The following is a 23,503-nucleotide window of genomic DNA, read 5'->3' as shown; positions in this document are numbered from 1 at the left end:
TTGGCTTTGTCGTACTGCATGCCATCTGCTTCATTTTCGGTAAAAGCCTCACAGGCGATGTGCAAACATTTCAGGCTGGTCAGCCTAAAATAGCAGAAAGCAAAAGCACAAGCCTAGGCTTTTGAGCAAACCGAACCTATCCAACCTTGAGAAGGAAGTTAGGAAAAGCCAGGAAAGCATCCTGCAAGTGTTCTTTGCTGGCAAGACTAACAAACCGAATTGCCCGTTAAGGGCCATTGTGACAGAAAAACGGTGCTGGCAAAAGCTGATAGGGAACTTACCGAAACGCTCACCTGAACTACTGGAACACGTTGGCCCTTTTTCAGTGAAGAGCTCTGTGAGAGTGGTTGAAGTTTTAAATGATGGACTTCCTGGAGGCAACGCAGCATTCTCGATCGCTATAGAAGAGCTGTTCCACTCCATTTCCTGCAACAAACTTTCCATGGCAGCGCGTGAACTTAGATACTTGTGGGGCGGTTGCTTTCCAAAATAGCAGTGGCTTATCAACGGAGACCTTTCTTGAGCTTTTAACCATGTATCTCTCATCTACAGTAGTGAAATATGGTGATTCCTTGTTTGTACAAAAGAAGGCATGTTCCTGCCTTTCGCCGGTTTCATATGTCATGTCTTTTTATCAAAGTTTGACCGCATGCTCCAAGTAGCCCGTGACGTTACAAGTGTGATTAGAATCTTCAGATATGTTAACGATTTCTTGATCATTTTAAATTTGAGCTCTAAGGACACGCTTTTACATGCGGCTGATAACATCATGACGGTTTTTAAAGACTGCTCAAAGCAACTAAACTTAAAGTGAGTGATACCTCCTGGCAACACCATTAGGTTTCTGGATCTGAGACTGACTTTTTCTTGCAATGACAAACATCTGTGCTGGATGTATGAACCCCGCTCGAAAAAAGGTCTTACCATTGGCTTCCGCTCATTCGAAACTGGTAAAACGCAGCAATGCCAACATGTGTTTTTGCAACGCGATGAAAAAGTGTTTTCACATGATAGAACTAAACTTTTGCCAGCAAGTTGAATGTTAGCTTCTTGCCGCAGAGACACTTTTGCATGCGGTGGCCGAAACCTCGTCCGGGAAGTTGAAACAGGCCCCCACAAATCCTGAATTGCAGGAAAATGAATGCTGTAAGGTGCAAATTAATAGTGCCCTATTCCCACGCAGTATCTTACAACACGAAAAAGGTAGCCCAGAAACATGTTGTAAGAATGGTACCTTCTGCCCCACACAAGCTCTCAAGCTTATATGCTCGTATACACAAGAAGCAGTCCAAGAAAAATTCCTGCAAAACGCATCACCAAACAAGATTCGTTGACTGCACGTACCGTGTCATACACTCAATTCCACTTTCCTGCGAAAAGGTTTACATCGGCCAAATGGGCCGCTGTATTGGGGACCGAATTCGCAAACATCGCACGTGCCCCAACAATGGAAGGGGCAGCAACTTGGCGCAACTTGTGCACCAGTGCGGCGTGCCGTTGCAACCCGGATCTGAGATGTGGGTCTATGGTGAGACAAAGCAGGAGTGAGAGATTAATGAAGCCTTCTTGACATATAACCACGGTGAAAAATGTGTCAGTCAACTCTCTGTGGTAGTCAGAGAAAAAGAAACCGCTTTTCTTAGTGGACTGCAATACGTGCGAGATTGGTTTTGTGCCTTGCTTGCCTCCTTGTATGCATAGGGTGCGGCATATCAGCACATGCGCGAGCGAAAGGAATTTGTATTTAGCCAGGGAAATATAGTTTCACTAAATCAGTTGTGAGTCCAGTGCCGTCTACCTGTGTTTGTCTTCTTCTCTTGTGTAGCGTCTTAACACTCATTCCCACTGCAAAAACTATGAAGCAGCTTGCCCAGCTTTTTACCTTAGTCAACCAATCACTTTCTGACACGTTTCTCATGTTCCATTTCACTAGCGTGTTATCTCTTATCTGATCACCTTGGCTTTGACACAGCTCAGGGTGACCTTTGAGTGGCAATATTTGTTGATGCAGAGCCTCACACTGCATCTAACTCTTCAGGAACCGTCACATCTAAAAGAAAGGCAGTGGTGGCTGTCACGTAATGGAGTTGTCGCATCCCTACAATAAGAATTATGGCATTTATGTCGCATCCGACACAGATTAGGGGTGATCCACTGTTGTCGTTACTGGCACCCGTGAGGCTTAAACACGCAGGGCTGCATCCCCGGGATACCTCTCTCTTGTTTGTGCTCCAGCACCAACCAATGTCAGTTAAAACTCCTTAACTGTAGCTTTTCCGTCCACTTTAGGGCATGAATTTTTGGATGTGCCAGATGAGTGATCCAAGGTAAGGTTGTTTAAAATCCAAAATGAGTGGAGGGGCTATCAGCAGAGTTTTGATGGCTGTAATCAGCAAAATGCAGCAACAGCTAATTGATTGATTGTAGGGTTTAACGCGCCGACGATGAGGCGCGCCGTAGTGGAGGGCTACGGATTAATTTTGACCACCTGGGGATCTTTAACGTGCGCCGAAATCTCGTACACACGGGCGTTTTTGCTTTTTGCCTCCATCAGAAAAACGACCGCCGTGGCTGGGAATCGAACCCGCAACCTCGTGCAGCAACAGCTAATCAATGAATTTTCACTGACATGCACCGCAAATGCACTGCACACTGCTGGCATCTATAAAAGTGTCTGCAGACCACTGACAAAACGATCAACAGGAAGACAAGTCGAGGTGGTGTGAAAGGCAAACACAGCTGCTGGAGACTCATTTGGCTAAGTTGTGCATCTACCAATTCAACTGCAACCTTGCTGTTTAGTGGCCCTTCTTGGACAGTTAGTGGATGAGAAAAACTGCACACAGTTTTGGTGACTAAACCATTGGGGATGCAAAAGCTCGGCACGGTTGCTCACTTGACAAGGGACTAGCTGAAATGCGCAGTAATATGGGCCTTGTGCAAGCACGCACTCTTACGGAACATCAAGTTGGGAAATTAAAAATTTAAAGGGGCCATGCAGACAAAACACAAGTTTGGTTCATTCGTTAGATTGCCTCATTGAAATCATGCTGACACCACTTTTAATGTAAACTTTGCCCAACTAAGCTATACAATTAGGAAAAAGGGAATGGCCATGTGGCCCACTAGCTCATTTCCCACAACAGAACCTATGATGTCATATGAGCCCTGCTGTGCGATTGGCTGAGGCCGGCAATAGCAAAAGCAAATTAGGCAGTGCTTATAAGCTTGCCGAATGAAGTATGTGTGCCGAAATAAAGGGCGCATTCTTTTTATAGCAGTAACAGTGATGGGGCAAACTGTGGAAGTTACGAAAGTACTCCTAAACATGCGTACTGGTGTTGGTACTGCGCGCACTATGCTTGTTTTAGCTGCACAAGCACTGCGGTGCTTTGGGGTTGTCTCAGACGACACTGGCCGATTGGCGTAAGCGACGGTGTCTTACGTGACCATATTTGTCAAGCGAACACCATGTTTCATGAAACAATTATTCTCTACCTTAACAAAAAACAAGCCAGGTACAAATACGGTCAAAAACAAAGCGAAGGCAGAAAACGGCCCTTCGCAGAATGATGGCGCCATCTAGGTTGACTAATGGTAAACGAGGCTCCGCAATCGGCTGCAGGAGGATTCTTATGTCATTGCAGATGTCGTGAAAACACGATTTGGCAGGAGAATCGAAATTTCAACTTTAAGGCATCAGTTGCTTCCGGAAAAGCGCTGGGGGCACTATAAAACACGAAATCTTTCGAATAAAACAAACTTGTATCTTGCCTGCATGGACCGTTTAAGCTTCACCTTGGCATAGCAAAGATATGCGCTCCAAGCTGCGTGTTCGACTGAACCACAGCCACGTCCTGCATGCAACTGAGCAGACTTGCAGGATGAGGACTTGTGAGAAAATTTTATTTGAACACCGTGGTAGGCAATGACAGACAATGTGTGATCAAAGTCACAAAAACACAACAACACATAAAGCACTAGCAAAACTAACAAAACATGGAAAAAAATGCAGTGCAGGTAAACACTGCACTTGAATATGTGTGTTGAAATAGTCTTGACACAGAAAAAAACAAGTTTTTTTTAATGACTAAACAGGGCCAAGCCTCCGAAGAAATTCTTTCCACCCAAAGACTCGTTGAAGGCCTGCCTTAGAAAGCCAGCAAAAAAGCAAGTTTCGGGAAGCATTTGGAACTTCACTGATAGAAAGACTGCTCACAGAATCTCGCCCAGTGCTTGTAAATGCCAAAACATCACTTCAGTGCAACAATTATGACAGTTCGGAACCCTTGGTCAGCATTGTGCGAAGCTCCCGCCCCTCCAACTACGTATGTACCAGGTTTGTAAAAAATTAGTGTTACTTGTCAATTCTAAAAACCTTGCAGCTGTATACCTTACTTGTCATGCTTGAACTGTTTACAAGCCGCCAAATGCAACTTGCCATTTTTCTGCACTATGTGTCGAACCTTGTGATCGCAACATCTTCCTCCACACTGACCATTACAAGAGATAGCACAACTTGGTGATGCAAAGACTAACAAAGCATTAGTTGCAAACCCTGAAAACTCTGGGAGCAAGAATGAGGCGAAACATAACATACTGCCTAGAAAAGGCTCCAAGCAACAAAGGACAGATTTGAAATGAATTTGTTCCACTTCAAAAAGAAAGCGAAATATACATATATAGATTATTAGGTAGGCACTTTTGAACCAACCTTACCATTTATTTTATGTAAAAAAAATGACAATCTTACAATCTTGAGAGTAATTTTATGGCTTTTGCGGTTCGCTAAGCATAAAACTAGAGCTCAGAGTTTTTCAGTTTTCGTAGTTCCTGCCATTTGTGTTTTCCAAATGAGACGCAACCCAACTCTGTTCTCACCATTCACTACGGTACCAACTATTTTTATTTGTAGGTATTTATACCAATTTATATCAGCGGTTATATCAAGAGCTTTCAGCAATCACGTCTTTGCAATAAGGTGCGTGCAAAGTGCTCAAGCAATCGCAAACGTTTTACAAAAAAAATTTACAGCCATCATCTTTTGCATGATCTGTGAAAATGAAATGCGCATATTTAATTAAGAGGTAGATTTAAAGCTTTGGAGGTAATAGAGGACACGAGAAAAGCATCGTGCAGTAGCACAGGATTCAGAAAATAAAAAGACCCGCAAAATAAAAACCGTGAGGTAAAGAAATTGAAATGTAAACAGTTTCCATTAAAGTGCTTTTGAGGTAGGCACGAACTGGTCGGTTCCCAAACTTGGAACAAGAAAATGAACCATCCTGAGAAGATATGGCATTCCCGCCACGTCAGTTGCAAACTGCAAATATGCAGCGAAATAATACTGCAGAGAACGTTGCAAGGCACACACAACACATGAACACAAAAATAAATGCAGTAGCACTACTACAATGCGTGCACACAAAAAGATCTCGACGTCGAAGACGAATAATTAAAACAGCATCCAAACTGGGCGCGTTAATGTTAGGCAAAAAAAAAAAAAAAAAATTGTTAACCTTGAAGGGGGTTGATACAAAACGACTCCTTGTCAAGTTACAAGACAATAAAAAGCAAAGCACATGTCAGCAGCGTTTGGAATGCACAAATCAAATGCAGTCTGTCAGAAAAGCCCCCGAGCTTGACTTCAGAAAGCTCTGCCTGTTTGTTGACCTTCTGGCGACAGGAGGCCAGGGGTACAATACTAATAAATGCACGAGGCTGCACTTGCCACTTGAGCTAAATGCAAGAAAAAATACGAGACTCTATAATAAACTCGAGCAATCTTGCTGCGCACTTCTAACACAAGGCACTGATGGGAAATCGCATGCCATGTGGCAAAAGACAACAAAAAAGATCTTGTCCTCGGCAAGACTTTCGCAGAAAGTCGCAAAACATCACGCAACCGTTGCACAATCTTCAACACTTCAATCACAAGGTCTCCCAAAATCCAGTGTCGTCTCTTTTCACTTGTCCAAGTACGTCAGCCTTTCGTAACGTCTGGTTAAGACTAGCTGAAGCAGCTGAAGAAGTACCAGCTACGTCAAGACTCGGGACAGACAAAAGGCACATTAAAACGCACCCAGCCCTGAACCAAAGGGTAACAGCAGGGCATAACATGGCAGCTTTGTGCGAGGGTCGTCTTGTGACCACAACATTTGGGCTAACGACTATACGTACACACAAAAGTTTGACGAGTGTTGTAACCGAACCTCGTAGTTGAGCCAACACTCTTGTCGGAAAATGGGCCACATAGGAACATCGAGAGCAACGAGAGCAAGACCAGTCCGTGGTCAGCGGGTGCCCATGCGATGTACAGTCGTCGTTCTGGAGGCACAACCAGGTACTTGAGCATGGCGGACAACAGCTGGCAGGCAGGAATGATTTTTGATCCGGGAATGGCGGTCTTGAAGAACCACACCCTGCAAGTTGTTTCCCACACTTACTTCGAGCGCAGTAATGCTGCGCGGCTTCTAACCGAAAGACGCCAAACGTTGCAATGAGTAGGCTTCAAAACAGAAAGATGGACGGATTGGTTTAAGTTCACGCTTACAAAGGCGCAAAAAGAAGGACACGGACGAACGACTGAGGTATCCACAAACGGGGGTCAGTATACCTCAGCCTTTCCTCCGTGTCTTTTTGCGCCTTTCTCAAGATGTGCAGGCATGCATTGTCCGCATCAAAACTGCAATAAAATACTAAAATAAAATAATAAATACAGAAATAAAATACTGTAAACCCATGTTATGATGAAATCGCTTCTTCTGAAGTGTTTCCCGCTCCCCACTGCACTTCACTCAGGGCGAATCCTCTCTTCTTTTAACAAAGTGCTGCTCATAACGAAGCCAGTTTGCTGTCCCAAGAACTTCATTACACATAATGAGGGTTTACTATGCTACCATGTCCCCCCTTGTGCCTCAACACTAATGCTTACAGTTCAAAGAACCATCTCTGCACTTCTCGACCTGCAAAGCAGGCAAAGGACATTGCACAGCTTGCACACATCAAGAATGTAAATGCAGGAACATGCTTTGCCCTATTCGCTTAACCTGCATAGCCAAAACCAATGCTCTGGCAAAAGCCCACAGGCACTGAGCACAGTGCCACGATTTAGGTGAAGACTTCCATAAGAGGAGACTGATGCTGCCACTACTATTACGACAGTACTATACAGTCGAACCCCGCTACAATGACGTATTTCCGATTCCCGGTTAGTTTTCCATAGAAGTCAAAGCAACAAAGTCCTCGTCCCAACGAACCATTTGTCTGGCTTGTTTTCGCTTCAACAAAATTTTCACTCAGCAGGGCTGGGTTAGAACATTTATATTACGATAAAACAAGCGTAACGCTAGCTATCTGTACCTCTGAAAGAGTGCGCTGAGCACCCATCCAAGAATGATGGTTGCCCATAAGCAAAAACAAACTTGTAGATGGACGCCATTGTTTGCTGGCGATAACAATGTGGGTGGCTGTTTTTATGTGGAGCTGCAGGCCCAGTTGGACAAGCCTAGCTACAGCTGATCCGTATCTAGTTGAAATGCGCAAATCAGAGCCAATCAGAGCAAATCAAACCAGTGCCCTGTTGGCGCTGGTCCGTCACATTTTCGTTGTGAGCAGCTGGCATTTCAGTTTTCCTTCTACCAATCTTCAAAGTCAAAAGCGCGGATGGTGCCTGCCACACTGCATTTGTTCCACGACCATTGCCTTTACTGACACTAGACACCCCAGAACAGTTTCTCCAAAGGAAAGAAGATCTTTGTCGCGCCACACGAGCTCTTATTCCACCATGTGGAACGGACCTCACTAGTAGACTCGCTCGCTGGGAGGAGGTCTTGCTGCGAAGACTTCGTGTTGGTGTAGCTCTCTCTCCCGCTGTTACCCGGGAGTGGCCACCACGCTACCATGCCCCGTTCGACCAGAACTGCCCCTTTTGCACGGCTCCTGCCGAAGATGCGGACACTGAACATTTGCTGTGGACGTGCCCTTCACTGGAAGCGGCCAGAACAGGACACCTCCGAGGCACAGGCCTCCACCCTGGCAGACCACCTGACCTTCATCGAGGGATTTGGGGACCCCACCACTGCTCTCTCCTTGTGTTTCTTTGCGAAACAGGAGTTAATCTATACCTGTGACATAGTATTTATGCCAGTGGGCATACTATCGTAATAATAATTAAAAAAAAAAAAAAAGAAAAACAATAATGTGTTTGCGTGCTTAGTCTTGAACCCTCGTCATCCCATCTAAACCGTGAGTGATAAATGCAAACGTGCACAGCTTGCCTGCCAAGGTCAGATGCGGCCGTGCCCAGTAAGAGGATAAGAGCTCCTGCCAAAAGCGAGAGGGAGAAAGGGGGGGGGAGAGGGGGGGCTTCCGACCGCCTAGCAGCTATCTCCAAGTAATCAAATCAGTCGATATGCCTTGTTGTGCAGCAATATGTTTTGCGACTGCATTTCTTCACTACCTCCCCCTCCCGCGTAACGCCCTCTTTACATGCAGGTCAAAAAACACATACCGTATTTACTCGCGTAATCCTCGCACTCGCGTAATCCTCGCACCCGTAATGTGAGCCACAAAAACTTGAATTTTTTGGTTCCTCGCATAATCCTCGCACCCCCAACTTTGCAGCGGCGAAAGTTGCCTGCTCGCGAAACCCACATGGTGCACGCGCTCTCCAACGCGCGCCCTCCCCCGCCGCCTCTCCGTTCGGCGGAGAGCGCTGTGTATCCAAGGCCATCCAGGTGCCCTAACAACCTGCATGGCTACTCCCTAACAGGCGCCCTAACACGCTACTCACACTGTCCTTGAGCCGGTTTCGCGCATGTTTCGCGTGCGCGCAACTAGACGGTGTTCGCGCAGCCCGCTGTCGTGTCGTCGTGTCGTCGTCGTGGTGCCGCCGTTGAGCGGCAGCAGTCAGTGAGTCACTCGCGTCAGTGGTGGATAGCTCGCTGCCGTTTTGAGAACTTTTTGATCTAATTGTTTTGTGCTTGGTGCCGCTTCGCCATGGGGAGGAACGCCAGCTACACTGCCGCTTTCAAATTGAAAGCGAAAGAGTACGCGATCGAACACGGCAACCGTGCCGCAGGCAGGCACTTCGGCGTCACCGACTTCAACGTGCGTTACTGGAGTAGGGCACGCAGATACGACGACGAGATAAGGCGCGCGCCAGAAAGCAAAGGCGGCAATTTCATGATCGCTGATCGACGGGAGAATGTTTACGTTGGAAATAATAAAATAAAAAGAAATAGCTGCTGTTGGCAACACTGAGCTTACCTATACAAAAAACGACCGCTACATTTAGCGGGATTGGCATAAGGCAAATTGGCAACACTGTGCACCGGATTTTTTTTTTTCCCGCATAATTCTCGCACCCCTAACTTTGCATTGACTTTTCCGAAAAAAAAGTGCGAGGATTATGCGAGTAAATACGGTAACCCTTGGTACGTTTGTTACCAGAATAAACACAGCGTAATTGCGCGTGACTCCTTTTTCAAAACATTGCATTATGCAGTCGACGACGCGGATAATACCCGGAATTATTCTTCTTGCCCTTCTGTGATGTGTTAGGGCAGGTTTTGCATCAACGAATTTGCACTTTAATAAAAGTTTTTTGCACATCCTGTCAATTTCGTCATAGCAGGACTGTACTACTACCACTGCCACTGCTACCGACCTTGTCTTCGAGGCCCTCTCCTCCATACGCTGTGGTTGTTCACACGTAGGGCTGCCACCCCGGGAAAAGGCGGCTGAGGTTGTGAGGGTCGATGGCCTGCTGGATGAGCAGATTGACCTGGCCTGCAACGCTGAGGGGGGCCCCCTCCTCCAGCCCCTGCAGCTTCTGCTCCAGCCGCAGCAGCATCCGTCGGGCCAGCCGATTCTCTGCACACACAAGGGGTAATATGACCATTTTACCAAGGGGGGGGGGCACACCAAAGCTAGGTAGGCAGGGTCCACAAGAAAAACAAATGTGCGGCTGCTGCGGATGCGTCATGAAGCCGCGATAGACTATATGGATCAGCGACTGCTTCTGCAGTAACAGGAGTCTTGGTAAACAGCTCTGCCTCACGGTGCGATTCATGTATTTCTAAACAAACTATGCCACACGCTAAGACAACTGTACGATCTCGCTGAATTTTGTTTCATCCGCTACCGTAGATAATTAGCAACAATTTTTAGACAAGTGATGTGCCACACCACCATTTTCACAGCTGTCCGTCGACTGGGGCACAGGAGAACAGATGCACGAGTTGCACTAATGCAAATTTCTCCAAACATATGACAAAGCGACTTCAGCTAGTTTCACTTGTTGCCGAACGTGAATTTTGTTGACCCTCAAATAATAAACACAGTCTAAATATTTAACCAGAAAAAATGTAGCTGAAAGACCTGCTTACAAAACACCTCTGCACCTGACATGTCAAGCGGGGGTCTTTGGCTGCAGATACTACTAAAAAATTTGCAGAAACTCAGAGAATTATCTACTAGTGCGTACTATTTTATGCTGTTCATCTAAAGCAGGGGTTCTCGGGCATGTTGGTCCCAGGAAACCCTGCTAAGCTCCGTTAAATGCCAAAAGGCCCCCCCCCCCCCCCCTCCCTCCCCCCCCCCTCCCTCCCCCTCCCCCTCACCATTATTCACTCCGTCCACCCACGCTACATTCACGAGCAATAAATTCGAAAGGAAGCAATCTTGCTTGCTTTTGAATTTATTGCACGTGAATGTCGACTCTGCACGTACGTTTGCAGCACCTACCGTAAAAACCCGCGTATAATACGGACCCGCGTATAATACGAGGTGTAATTTGGGGACAGCAAAATCAGAAAAAAAGTTTTTATCCACATATAATGCAAGCTAAAGAGCGCAGAAAACATTTATTTGCACTGCAGTTACTGTTCAGTCATTGTCAGTTTTCGCTGGCACTGTCTCCCGACGTCCGTTCAGTCATCGTCAGGTTCGCTGCCGCTGTCTCCTGAAGTCACCTTGTCGGAAATGTCTTCCCACAGAAAGTGGTCCTCAGTGCCATCAAGGGTGTCTGACGAGCGACTGACGAGCGACTGACGAGCTCCTCAGGGATGCTGGCCCACGCATCCGCGATCCAGCCACAAAGCACCGCTGGAGAAGCCCGCGTCAGCCATCCTGTAGCTGTCACTTACGGGTCTCCTGACCTCATCCACTCTTGGTAGCAGGACCTGATGCAGTCTTTGAAAGGCTTGTTGATGCAAACGTCCAGCGGTTGCAGCTGGGATGTCATTCCTCTTGAAATGGCAATGAGTTTGGTGCGAGGTTCGCGCAGCAACTTCTTCACAGAATCGGCCAGGTGGCAGCGAAAGGTGTCCAACACGAGCACTGGTGGGAACCCCCAACAGTGCTCCAGGCCGCCGACACCACACAGACTTCATCCAGTGAAGCAGCAGTTGCTTTCTCCACTCACGAATGCTGCCTTCGGTGATGCCGAATTGCCGTCCTGCGGCGCAATTCCTGATGGTCTCGGCACATAAAATAACTTTTCTTTTAATTGCAGCCGAGTACTGCCTTCGTGCACCCGGCATCATGATAGACTTGCGGTGAACGTGCCAATCCTTCGCGTGGTCAAAACAATCAAAATGGCACCGGCTGAAAGAAGCAGCAGCCAGCTAATGCCACTGCAAGATGGCGCACCTTCTGCTGAAACCGAAACCGAAAGTGCAAATTTTCGGCTGAAAACTTTGGGATCCACATATAATACGAGGCACAAATTTTACAAAATTTGGAGGGGGAAAAAGAAAAAAAAAAGTATTATACGCGGGTTTTTACGGTAGAAATGCGCATGGGGGTAACATAAGGCTGAGATTCAAGTGCAGTAGTTTAACCACGCGGCCCGTTTTTGGAGTCTGGCTGGCTACAAGCTGCTGGCGGGATTTATTTCGCAGCTCGCGCCTTTGTGTATTGCACTGAGATGTTCTTAGTAATGGAGGTTCCTTAGATCGATCGCACCTCGGGTTCGCCATCTAAGTTACTTGGTGAGTGCGAAACCAGGAAAAATTTATCAGTGGTTCGCGGAACCTCCGAAGAGGGGCCTCCGCGGAACCCACTTTGAGAAACCATGGTCTAAAGTTTGAGTTCTCTAGAGCCAAATATGGCTGTTTTTTTTCTCTTTTGTTTCTTTTCAGCAATGATGCAAATTTACACCATTTTTGCGATGAAAGGCGTTTACCGTATTTACTCGCATAATCCTCGCACTTTTTTTTCGGAAAAGTCAATGCGAAGATAGGGGTGCGAGAATTATGCGGGGAAAAAAAAAAAAAAAAAAAATCTGGTGCACAGTGTTGCCAATTTGGCTTTTGCCAGTCCCGCTAAATGTAGCGGTCGTTTTTTGTATATGTAAGCTCAGTGTTGCCAACAGCAGCTAGTTCTTTTTATTTTATTATTTACAACGTAAACAGTCTCCCGTCGATCAGCGATCATAAAATTGCCGCCTTTGCTTTCTGGCGCGCGCCCTATCTCGTCGTCGTCATGTGCGTGCCCTACTCCAGTAACGCACGTTCAAGTCGGTGACGCCGAAGTGCCTGCCTGCGGCGCGGTTGCCGTGTTCGATCGCGTACTCTATCGCTTTCAATTTGAAAGCGGCTGTTCTCTATGACGGGACCACGACGGTGACACGACAGCGGATTTATAACAGTGAGGTGATATGGCTTTGGGATATGTTTTCCCGCGGGTATCTCGGATATCTCGGGCTGCGCGAACGCCGTCTAGTTGCGCGCACGCGAAACCGGCTCAAGGACAGTGTGAGTAGCGTGTTAGCATAGAGTTAATACCGTTAATACTCTGTTAGGGAGTAGCCATGCAGGCTGTTAGGGCGCCTGGATGGCCTTGGCACGGCCGCTGGATGAGAGTGCGCCTTTCATCCAGCGGCCGTGGCCTTGGATACACAGCGCTCTCCGCCGAACGGAGAGGCGGCGGGGGAGGGCGCGCGTTGGAGAGCGCGTGCACCATGCGGGTTTCGCGAGCAGGCAACTTTCGCCGCTGCAAAGTTGGGGGTGCGAGGATTATGCGAGGAACCAAAAAATCCAAGTTTTGGTGGCTCACATTAGGGGTGCGAGGATTACGCGAGTGCGAGGATTACGCGAGTAAATACGGTACTTCACCGGTTTTTTACTGAAGATGGAAGGTGCACTGCAAAGTTGGTCCGTTTACGCTCCCTATTCCCAACGTTCTTTCATGTAAATTTTTTGTTTAGCCTTAGTTTTTTTTAGGGAGATAAATAAGATGCATATTTTTGATTTTGTCGGATAACCTGTGCAAATTTTTGGTTTTTGAAAATTGTATTCAACCACTTATCTCCACTTACGCTATTATAACAATTGAAGGTTTTACTTCTGCGAAATCTGCATTACTGTGGAAATACAAGGCGTTACACAATCCTGGCTGTGGGGGTACTAGGCAAAGAATGCTACGCATTAATATCATGTAGGACCGTGAGCGACCAAGTCTGGCATAAAGGTTTACTGGTACACTGAACTATTCCGCAACCCCCTGGAATTTGATACAGCGATTGCATGCAGCTGGCTATCCCGGATGTCAACCCTACTGCCCATCTCCATGACAATGAAAGAGACTGCAATAGTGCCACGCAATAAGACCGAGGTTGGATGGTCTGCAGACCACATTTGAAACCCCACACTGAAAAACTCCCTTAAAAAAATTAAAACGATCGCAAAGGACGAGGACAGGGAAACACAGTAGACGGGACGAGTGTTGATGTTTATATGCAGAGGAGGGTTCGAAATAAAATTGTTGGTAGTGAGCGCTCGTCCCGTCACTGTGTTTCTGTGTCTTCATCCTTTGCGCTCGTTTTAATTTTTTGAAGCCATGAACCAACACGCCCAACAAAGCATTTTATGAAAAACTCCCGACCAGAGCACAAATTCCTCAGGGCCCTTTCAGGAGCAGAGTGCTCATTTTTAAAGAAGCTTGGACGGCGATGGGGGCTGCCCGTCACTCTCACACACTCACACGCACTAACAGGCACTCACTCTGGTCGTGCTGCTGTGGTGCCACCGCCGCTGCCGCGGGCTCCTGGGTGGGCGAGCGGCGCCTGTCGTCGCCCCCTCCCGAGCCGTCGGCCTGCAGGGCGGCTGCCCGCTCGGGGCTCAGGGTCCATGAGGAGAGGGGGTCGTGCAGCAGCACCTCCACCACCGTCACCAGCAGCTCCCGCGAGCACCGCATCACCTCCATGGTGCGCTCGCAGCACCTGCAGGTGGACAGGGGCATGAGGGAGAGGGGAACACGCATCGCTCTTTGTTCTATTGCCTGAATGAACGGGCCTTCCACTTTATCCATAGCCATGGGCACCCCTCTCCACCGCATCGCACTATATGGCGCACTGCCTTAGAAAGGACATCACCTGGGCAAGATTTGGCCCCTTTGCAAAACCTGGAAGGGCAGGACATCTGCAGTGACGAATTCTGCATGGTAGTAAGCATCTCGACATTTTCAGCTATCCGTGTCAGTGCTCTGATGCCTAAACCCTCTTTGCTAGCAACCACCATGCTATAATAATAATGGGTGCATTTGCATAGGCTAACCATTTTTAATGCAGATCCTTAACACTAATTTCAACTGTCTTTCAACCATCTCTATTTACGCTTCCACCTGCTGACATCTGTTGCTGCTAATGACTGTGACCGTGAAAACACTACAGCATTATTGATTGATACGAAAGCGCTTGCAGTATATGGGAAATTCACACCATAAAACTAAGTCTAAGCATACCCCTTCCATAATTAGACTGCTATTTTCGCCAAATGCTTTACAAGTAATCACGGCGAATATGATGGTGAAACCGATTTTGTTTCAAATATGCAGCCTTTTCACGATTTACTGTGGGGATGCCAACTGGTCAATGCTGCCTGGGTATTCTGACACCAGCAACAAGGTCACGACACAGAAGTGTGCAGATGACTTTTTACGACACACACGACGCATAATAATACATGTGTGGTGTTCCTCCATTGAAAAAAAAAAAAACCCTTTTTGTTGAGTTTTTAGGACAAAAAAACTGAGCATTATATGAGATAGGGCATGTTGGGAACAAAGTGCAGGACTTGCAGTTGTACTCAGAACCGTTGCCACAGCTATGGCCTTGAATGTTTTCTAGGTTGCTTTTTTATGGTGGTAATGCCGGTAGTCATGGTGACAGCAATGACACTGCATGGATAAGGTGGCAGCCCATTGCACCAAGTGGGGACAGTTCCACAAGTCTCATCCAGAATATTTAATTAACAGTGTCAAATATTCTCATCGACGCAGATCTCAAATGTAAAACTATTACATGGAAGATTTGATGTAACCCAATATTCACCAATCCCCGCTGATCGTGCACTGCTCTGATCGTGCATTGCGCTGATCGTGCTCAAAAAACTGCAATGAAGTGCAATGCTACTGATTGGCAACGCGTCTGGCGCCTTTCCGAAGTCTTGGCTGGCTGCACACAGCCAGAGGATGAAATGCAGAGCGATAGCAGAGCTACACCACGCAGAGCGCCCACCTTCGGAAGGTGCCCTCCACACCGCAGATCCCCATGCCATCCACGACATCCCGAGTGAGGCGGAACGGCACAGTCTCGGGAGTGTTGAGCGTGCGGCCCTGCTCGAAGGCCACCCCTAGAGGAGGAGAACGAAAGAAAGCCATTTTCGTTTCTGCACCGACAACTACAACTGCAGCAGCAGGCCTGAAAGACGGCAGCTCACCCAGGTCGATGTGGATGAGCTCTGCGGAGTGCTTGTCGACAAGGATGTTGGCACAGTGGCGGTCGCCCAGGCCCAGGATGTAGCCCACTGCAGAGAGGTCAGAGCAGGCAGCTTGGTCCCAGCTGTACGGCACTTATTTGAACACGAGAGCATCTATCGAGATGGGTCGGCAAAGATGTTTTCGAAACACTCTGTGGTTGCTTGATGAGGAAAATCATGCACCCCTCTGTCTAACGGCGACGATGGTTGAATGCAAAGCTTTCTCGTGACGGATTATTTGGTTGGTCAACCCCACATGGCGACTTTGCTGCTTTGGAAGTACGCACCACTTTTCTAGAATGCCCAGAGTAACTCTCGGGTGTGCACTCCGTAGGCCTAACGTTGGGGTTTGGGGCATACAGTGTGAATCGGTGCTTGCTGCCTGGCATTCGCTTCGACTGTGTTGAAATGCAGCAGTCAGATAGACGCTTGCTTCGTAAAGCGAGGGACCCAAGTTCGATTCCGGCCACCACTAGAAACGTTTTTTTCTTTTACTTCGCCCACGATCATTCATCATCACCGCCAGGAAGTTGGCTTTCCTGCAGGGCATACAACGGCATCAGTGAGGGAGGACACTAAAGCTTTTCACGGCAGATTACGCCACTTCATCTGGAGTGGCCAGGCAAATCGAACGGAATGCCACATAGGGGGACCGAACCTCTGGGAAAACAAGCCCATGCTCCAAGCCTGGCAGAAGTCACCGCTTGTAAATAGGGAGCTACAAAACCCACTTGAGGAAGTCTCAGAAATTTACAGGGAAACTGCGCATGCCGTAGATTGCAAGCTCCCGCAAGGGACTAGAACAAGGGCCACAGAGCAAGGAACCGCGCGCAGAAAGCTTCGTAGTGGTGGGTCGACTGCCCAGCCAACCGCTCGTGCCCACCTATGGAGCCCGTGGCCACGCTGTGGACGTAGGCCCGCCGGCGCTCGAACCACCGGCTGGGCTCGGGGAAGTGCTCGAAGAAGAAGTAGCGGAACACTGGGTGGAAGTGGCTGCACACCTCCAGGTACGCCTGCAGCCGCTCCTCCGGTGGACTCTTGTGCACCACCTGCACGGGCAGGGCGACGAAAATGAAACAAAAAGCACCGAGGACATTGGAAACAAAGAAAAAGGGGTCGGGGAGTGCGGACAAGCGCTGACAAGACCTCTGCATATCAAGCAGCGTCAAACGGGGGTTAAGACTAACGAAAGGTCGAGATGAGGTGGCGAAGTGGTGGGAAAGATGGGAAAAACGCCGGTTTATCTGCACCAGGGTCAGCCGTATGAAGCTGATCGCATGTGCCCGAGCTTTATATCATCGGTGGTTTAGATGCCTTGGGGACCTTGCTGGGACTGCGGTGATCCGTCATAAGAAGCGGGTCGGCGTAAGTCCAAGGGACGTATCAGCTAGCGGGGTTCCACTGTATTAGAGAGCAAGACGGAATCAAGGAGTGGCGAACTTTACGCCATGCAAGAATTCCCTTGTTTCGACATGAAGGATCACAGTGTTTTATTAAACAGTCTTCATTTTGGTTTTTACCTATCCCCGAGCCAAATGTTTGACCAACATTTGGAAGGGGCAAGTGACAGCAATGCGCGTAGTTGTGTGCACATCTGTCTGTAAACAGTACACGTGTATGTCGGTGGTTTCAGTGTGCGCTTTCGTGCACAAGTTTGTTGATGAGCAACAAATAAACATGTAAGCTTGTACGATAACAATGCGCCATGATATTGATTTTAACTGCGGATGAGGCACACAAAAAGAAGCAAACACTGAAATAAAGCTTTCAGGGAATCTGTTGAGATTTAGAAAACATCTGGATGTCCCAACGTCCCAGCTGCTAGGAGATGTCAGAATATCGCTTAGCCAGTTACACAGATGAAGAAAAAACTACAGGTACACAAAATCTTTTCTCTATTGATGTGAAAACGCGCGAGCATCACTTCTCGCCGAGTTATGTTACTGAGTTTAGCCTTGCCGAGTTCAGCATGTTGTGAAACATGCAAGAACAACTTTTCTTTGTGTAGGCTTTACTGCACAACACTGTGAGAGAAAGGCAGTATTACAGAAATTAAGGTTTACAGCGAACTTTGCTGACCACACAAAGGCATTGTTAGAAACAAGACATTTTTTTTTGGGGGGGGAAGAAGCGATTTCTGGCCGATAGCATAAAGGCCGTTGTTATCCTGCCGTGAACGAACGTACCTGCATGGCCTTGCGGCAGGCCATGGGCGCCCAGTCGTTCGGCTGGTAGCGCTGGTGGGCGCCCGTATTGTTGGTCAGCAGGAACTCGGAGAAGGGCTGCGTGCCCTCACACCACTGCACCAGGCCGCTGCGCCGGGACAGGGGCACCACCTGGGGGGTTCAGGGAGGACCACACGAAATTGGTCACCCTTTTCATTCTTTCAGCTTGTCTGCACACAATCCTCGGCCACCACAGTTTTCGTCCCATGGTGATCATTCAAGTGGAACGGGCATTCGCAAATTTTGCGAGCACTGTAGCAAGAACCCCGAAATAGGCAGTCATTTCAATAAAAAAAATGTCCACTTTAAAGGCGCGCGAATATCCAATTTGAGGCTGCGTATAAAGTTGAGCATTTCTGAGTATGAATATTTATGCCTTAGTGTGCATCGAGCTTCTAAACGTAGCTATGAAAAATTGATTGATTGATTGTAGGGTTTAACGCGCCTACGCAACGCAGGCGATGAGGCGCGCAGTAGTGGAGGGCTCCAGATTAATTTTGCCCACCTGGGGATCTTTAACCACCGCGGCGGATGTAGCTATGGGGGGGAGAAAAAGAAAAAAAAAACAGGAGCGAGAGAGAGAGAAATAATTTCGACAGTCAAGGCTTAACACATTTGAGTGTTCATGTACTAGTGCTTGATAAGAAAAAGAAACAGAATTTCAAAATAAAAGTTCAGACATACACTGCCATGAAGATATACGCAATCCTTAACGTGCTGTGAATACAGGAAGTATACCTGACTGTTCCCTCTAGTTGTTAAAAAGAAGTTAATAAGCATACTAGTGGCTGGTACGATCAGCATCTCACTGCAAGCATAGCCAGCAACCAATAACTATTCCTTACTTGTTCACGTCATCGTAATAAGTAAATTTCTTTTTGGGTTACGAATGTTACACAAGAAGCGTTCCACTTGAGCTAACACCCCACACCAGAGTTGGTGCACACTTGTTTCCACAGCGCCTACACGTGTTAAGCTTCCTTCGGAGCTCTGCCATCATTCAGAGCCGACACTAGGGTCAAGGAAGGTTCTCCACTCACGGTTGGTCAACTGAGTCCCTGAATTCAAACCAATAAGTTCTAATGCCCGCAATGCAAGCGTGCTGTGCACAAATACCTTGTAGGTGCGCATGGCCAGCCTTCCCCCCGTGTGTCCCTTCTTCTCGTGGTCCAGCAGGCGGTTGACCAGGCCAAAGGCCTGCTGCATCACTGCATCCTGGCGCAGGTCGTCCCGGCCCTGTGGAGGACACGTACGCATGACAGCGTGTTTTCAAGGACCACACTCGAGAAACTTCACCTGGTGACAAACTGGGAGCACCTTCTCAAGGATACGGACACACTAAAAGGAAAAACTGAGAGCAAGTATAGTGTAGACACAGGATGCTGAACATTATATATATATATATATATATGTGACGTCCCGCAGATGGATGGTACAGGGCAGTTGGCCAGAATGGGAGATTAGCCACCAAGAGAAGGTGCGGTGCGATAGTGGTGGACGAGGAAGAAGAAGTTGTTAATAAAGGTGTTGGTTCGACGGACGCCATGTCTCCTGCGTTACATACATATATATATATATATATAGATATACATACAGTCGAATCCCGCTACAACGAAATTGACGGGACGTGCGAAAAATTTCGTTGAAGCGAAAATTCGTTGAGGCGAAATCTGCCCCAACACACCACGGAAAGGCCAGAAAAATAGCCCCGTGCGTTTCCGCAACATTGGCAGCATAATACAATGTTTAGAAAAAGGAGTGACGCGCAATAACTCGTGTTTATTCGGATAACAAACATACCAATGGTTATCTGTTTTTTCACCACCCAAAGAACGCGATACGGAGGGGGGTGAAGATATGCAGGCGCAAAACGTATCGCTGTACAACAAGGCGTGTCCACCGAGCTGATTACTTGCAGATAGCTGCTAGGCCTTCGGAAGCCCCCCTCTCGCTTGTGGCAGGAGCAGTGCCGTTATCTTATCCTCTGACAGGGCACGGCAGCTACTGACCTTGGCAGGCAAGACGCGCGCGCTTGCATTTAACAGGACCGCGCGCTCGCGACTAAGATAGGATGACTAGGCTTCAAGACCAAACGCGCAAACATGATTTTCGCTCTTGGCTATGAAGAATTGTAGAAGGAAAACGGCAAGGACAGCTGCTCACAACGCATACATGACGGCACCGCGCCAGCAGCGGAGCACATTCATGCATTTCCTCCATGTTCATGCAATTTCAACTGGATACGGATTGGCTGTAGCTCTGGCTCCGCCTTGGCGAAGCGGGCCTGCGCCTCGTGTAAAGACGGCCAGCCACATCGTTATCACCATCAAGCAATGGCGTGCGCCTATGAGTTATTTTTTGTTTTGTTTTGGGTGGCGGTATGGTCGCAACGCGCATTTTCGGTGAAACTAAGCGTCCTGAATGTATAAAAAGTTACAGATAGCTGGCGCTATGCTTATTTTATTGTCAAATAATTGTTCAAACCCAGCCCAAATCATCGAAAATTTCGTTGAAGCGAAATCAAGCCTGACAAATGGTTCGTTGTGGCGAGGACTTTGTTGCATTGACTTCTATGGCTAGCTGACGGGGAATTGGAAATATTTCGTTGAAGCGGAAATTTCGTTGAAGCGGCGTTCGTTGTAGCGGGGTTCGACTGTATATATGTACATATATAATTACATACTGGTTTTTTTGTTGTTGTTTTTTTAACACAATAGTCTTTCTTGGGCTACTTGTACTCAAAAATGCCTCTCTGTCTGCCTGTCCCGTGATACAGCCATCCAGCCAAAAACGAAAAGAATTCTTTAACGAGAAGTTTATGTAGGCAAAACATGTCCAAATCACTAAATATGGAAACACACTTTACACTTGTCAACATTACTGAGCAAAAGGAAAACATTAGGCATATGTCAGGCAAAAACATTAATACATAAATGGTATTTGCAGAGCCATTTTAATAAAAATAGACGTGTGCTCGATTTTTGCTGTTGCAAATTACAAGAAAAGCATTGAAAACAGTTTTCTGACCTAAACAATCTAGTGGTGGCACTCCAAATCCAACAGTAATGAAACGTTCCAATAAAATGTGCACAAGCACTGCTCCACTGTGTTTATCATGGGAAAAGCGAGAGAAATGCTCGGGGGAGAGAAGAGAAGCATTTCCGTGCCAGGGGTGGCAGAACGCTATCGTCTTTTGACGACATTTGCAGCGAAGTGAGCAGATACGCAGATTCTTTTTCTTTTTCTCGCTTAAACAGTCCCTTGTTTATAGCTTCTGCATTAAAAGGAGGCTGCATTTTATGGTTGAATGTGTACGATGCCAAAATCAGACAAAACCCTCGCCTTGTTACTGCTTAAATTCATAACAAGCAGTTTCTCCTTAAAGGAGCCATGAAGACAAAATACAAGTTGGGTTTATTAGAAAGACTGCTTAGTCCCGATAACAATGATGCCAATATCATCGCAATCTTGGAACATATAACGGAGGTATTAAAGAAAACGTGTGAAGCAGTTGCGACCCCCTAGCCAATTTCCCGCAACTTTTCTATGACGTCACGGAACCTTGTTGGTGCGATTGGCGGCCGCCTACCGCGACGACACATGACTGGACGTCTGTAATGGGGCCTCTGGTTCCATTTGACAGCATCACTTGAAGGCTAACGTGCAGTTAACGCACTGAAAATTATGTATGATTGTTGGCCCGTATGACGTCATTCTTGCGCATAACACGTCACTGTGGCGCAAAATTTGAAATTTTTTTAAATACTTCTAGCTTTTTTTCGTTTAAAAAAACATCTTTTGTGGCTGTAATGGAGCTGAGTGAGATACTGAATCCTAGTTCTTTCGAATTAAACGAAGTTGTATTTTCTCTTCATGGCTCCTTTAACATCAGTGCCTGCCACTTGATCGGCGTGACCAGTTTGTGCGAACTGGTCACGCCGAACACTGCGAAAACTGAAGCAATGTGCATAGGGTGCTGCATTTTCTTGTTATGCTTACATGCCTTGCTTATCGACAGCCGCTATAAACGCCTACTGCCAGCAATGCGGCTCAATCGTCATTGCTTGCGCTGTTTTGTACCACACCAACATAGCACATCTTTCCTCTCGCGCTGTTGTGGGTCTCGCTGTAAAATGACAGCGTCCTGAAGCTAGAAAAAGAGTTTCACAGGGGTTTCTTCTTTTTACTTTTTGTGTTACTCAGTAATGTAGCAGACGCCACATTGTGGGCAGTCGCACACACTGCTATCTTGCCTGCAGCTGCTGTTCCGCTTCCATCACATTCGGGTGGGGATTCAGCGATGCCAATGCGAACGTCTGTTTTGCTGCCCAATGCTGCATGCCAAAAATGCTCCATGTGGTCAAGCCTTAAGACTCGCGGTTCCTCACGCACTCCAAGCTATGAATGGCTGGCCAGCCATTGAATGGAATCAATAGAATGGAATCAATGGAATGGAATCAATGGAATGGAATGGAATGGAATGGAATCAATGGCTGGCCAGCCTGAGCGTCATGTTTGATTAATTTGCTCAAATAATAAAATATGGAAGTGCTTGAATAGACTCACTTTTGAACCCATTCCTTGGAAGATTTAATTGTGCAAGCAGGCCTGAAATGATGTGCTCTCAAATCTCCAAATGACATCAGGGTTTAGAGCTAAGGGCAAGCAGGATGAGGGTTTAGTTGGGAAGGATCGGTGTTAAGGGAACACTGAGTTGCTTTCTTTTTGTTTTAGGGGCGAAGACCCTTAGGCGTCTCCTGTTGTCGTATCTCGTATCATGTAGTCACGGTACTATAACACCGGAACACTTGCTTTCCAACGCTTCGCGCTAAAACGTAATGCATACTAAAAGAACACATCGGGACACTAATTTCCCAACACCTCGCGCCAGAACGTTACATCTCTGTGGTCAAAAAACGCGTACTAAAAAAAAACGCACCGGGACACTTGTCTTCCAACGCCTTGCACTAAAACACTTCGTGCTTCAAAGACAAGAGACTTTTACAGCAAATGCAAAGCTGTATACCTCTACCCCCAATGCTTTCATCTCCGTTGGAAAACGCCAAGGCGCCGAAAAATACACTTATACAATGCATGCTTCGCCCCTCCCCAGGTTTCACATTAGCGGAGATGGCCTGGGATTTTTAAAGGCAAAGCCCCTTAGGGGCTGGGGCTGTTGGCGTCTCCTGTCATCGTTGTCGCAATCGTCGTCTCATGTAGTCACAGTACTAAAACACCGGGAAACTCGTTTACGCCTCACGCTAGAACATAATGCGTACTAAAAAGCACCGGGACACTCATTTAAGCCTCGCACTAGAAACCTTTGTGCTTCAAAGACAAGACTTTTACAGCAAAGCTTTACACCTCTACCCCCCAACGGTTTCATCTCCGTTGGCAAAAATGTCAAGGCGCCAAGAATACACTTATACGCCAAGAATGCACACCAAGAATACACTGCATGCTTAGCCCCTCCCCACATTTTGGAGATGGCCTGGGATTTTTAATAGGTTTTTG

At 47.3% G+C, this 23,503-nt stretch overlaps 1 protein-coding gene across 1 annotated transcript in view; it reads right to left on the bottom strand.

Moving 5' to 3' along the window:
* Positions 1–3,887: 3,887 nt before the first annotated feature.
* Positions 3,888–23,503, bottom strand: part of Tefu (Serine/threonine-protein kinase tefu) — a 175,504-nt gene continuing 155,888 nt past the window's right edge. The window contains exons 54-61 of the mRNA XM_077683624.1: positions 19,106–19,225; positions 17,951–18,100; positions 16,648–16,813; positions 15,726–15,812; positions 15,524–15,638; positions 14,010–14,227; positions 9,671–9,876; positions 3,888–6,422 (exon numbers count right to left, since the gene is read on the bottom strand). Coding sequence (XP_077539750.1) covers positions 9,710–9,876; positions 14,010–14,227; positions 15,524–15,638; positions 15,726–15,812; positions 16,648–16,813; positions 17,951–18,100; positions 19,106–19,225 — 1,023 coding nt within the window. The 3' untranslated portion in view covers positions 3,888–6,422; positions 9,671–9,709. The remainder of the gene's footprint in view (positions 6,423–9,670; positions 9,877–14,009; positions 14,228–15,523; positions 15,639–15,725; positions 15,813–16,647; positions 16,814–17,950; positions 18,101–19,105; positions 19,226–23,503) is intronic.

Source organism: Haemaphysalis longicornis, unplaced genomic scaffold (genome assembly GCF_048455015.1).
Source record: "Haemaphysalis longicornis isolate Haplotype H1 unplaced genomic scaffold, Haemaphysalis longicornis Haplotype H1 scaffold_9, whole genome shotgun sequence".
NCBI classification, from domain to species: Eukaryota; Metazoa; Arthropoda; class Arachnida; order Ixodida; family Ixodidae; genus Haemaphysalis; species Haemaphysalis longicornis.
Note: the sequence above shows the minus strand (reverse complement) of the source record. Positions and strands in the feature narration are given on the sequence as shown.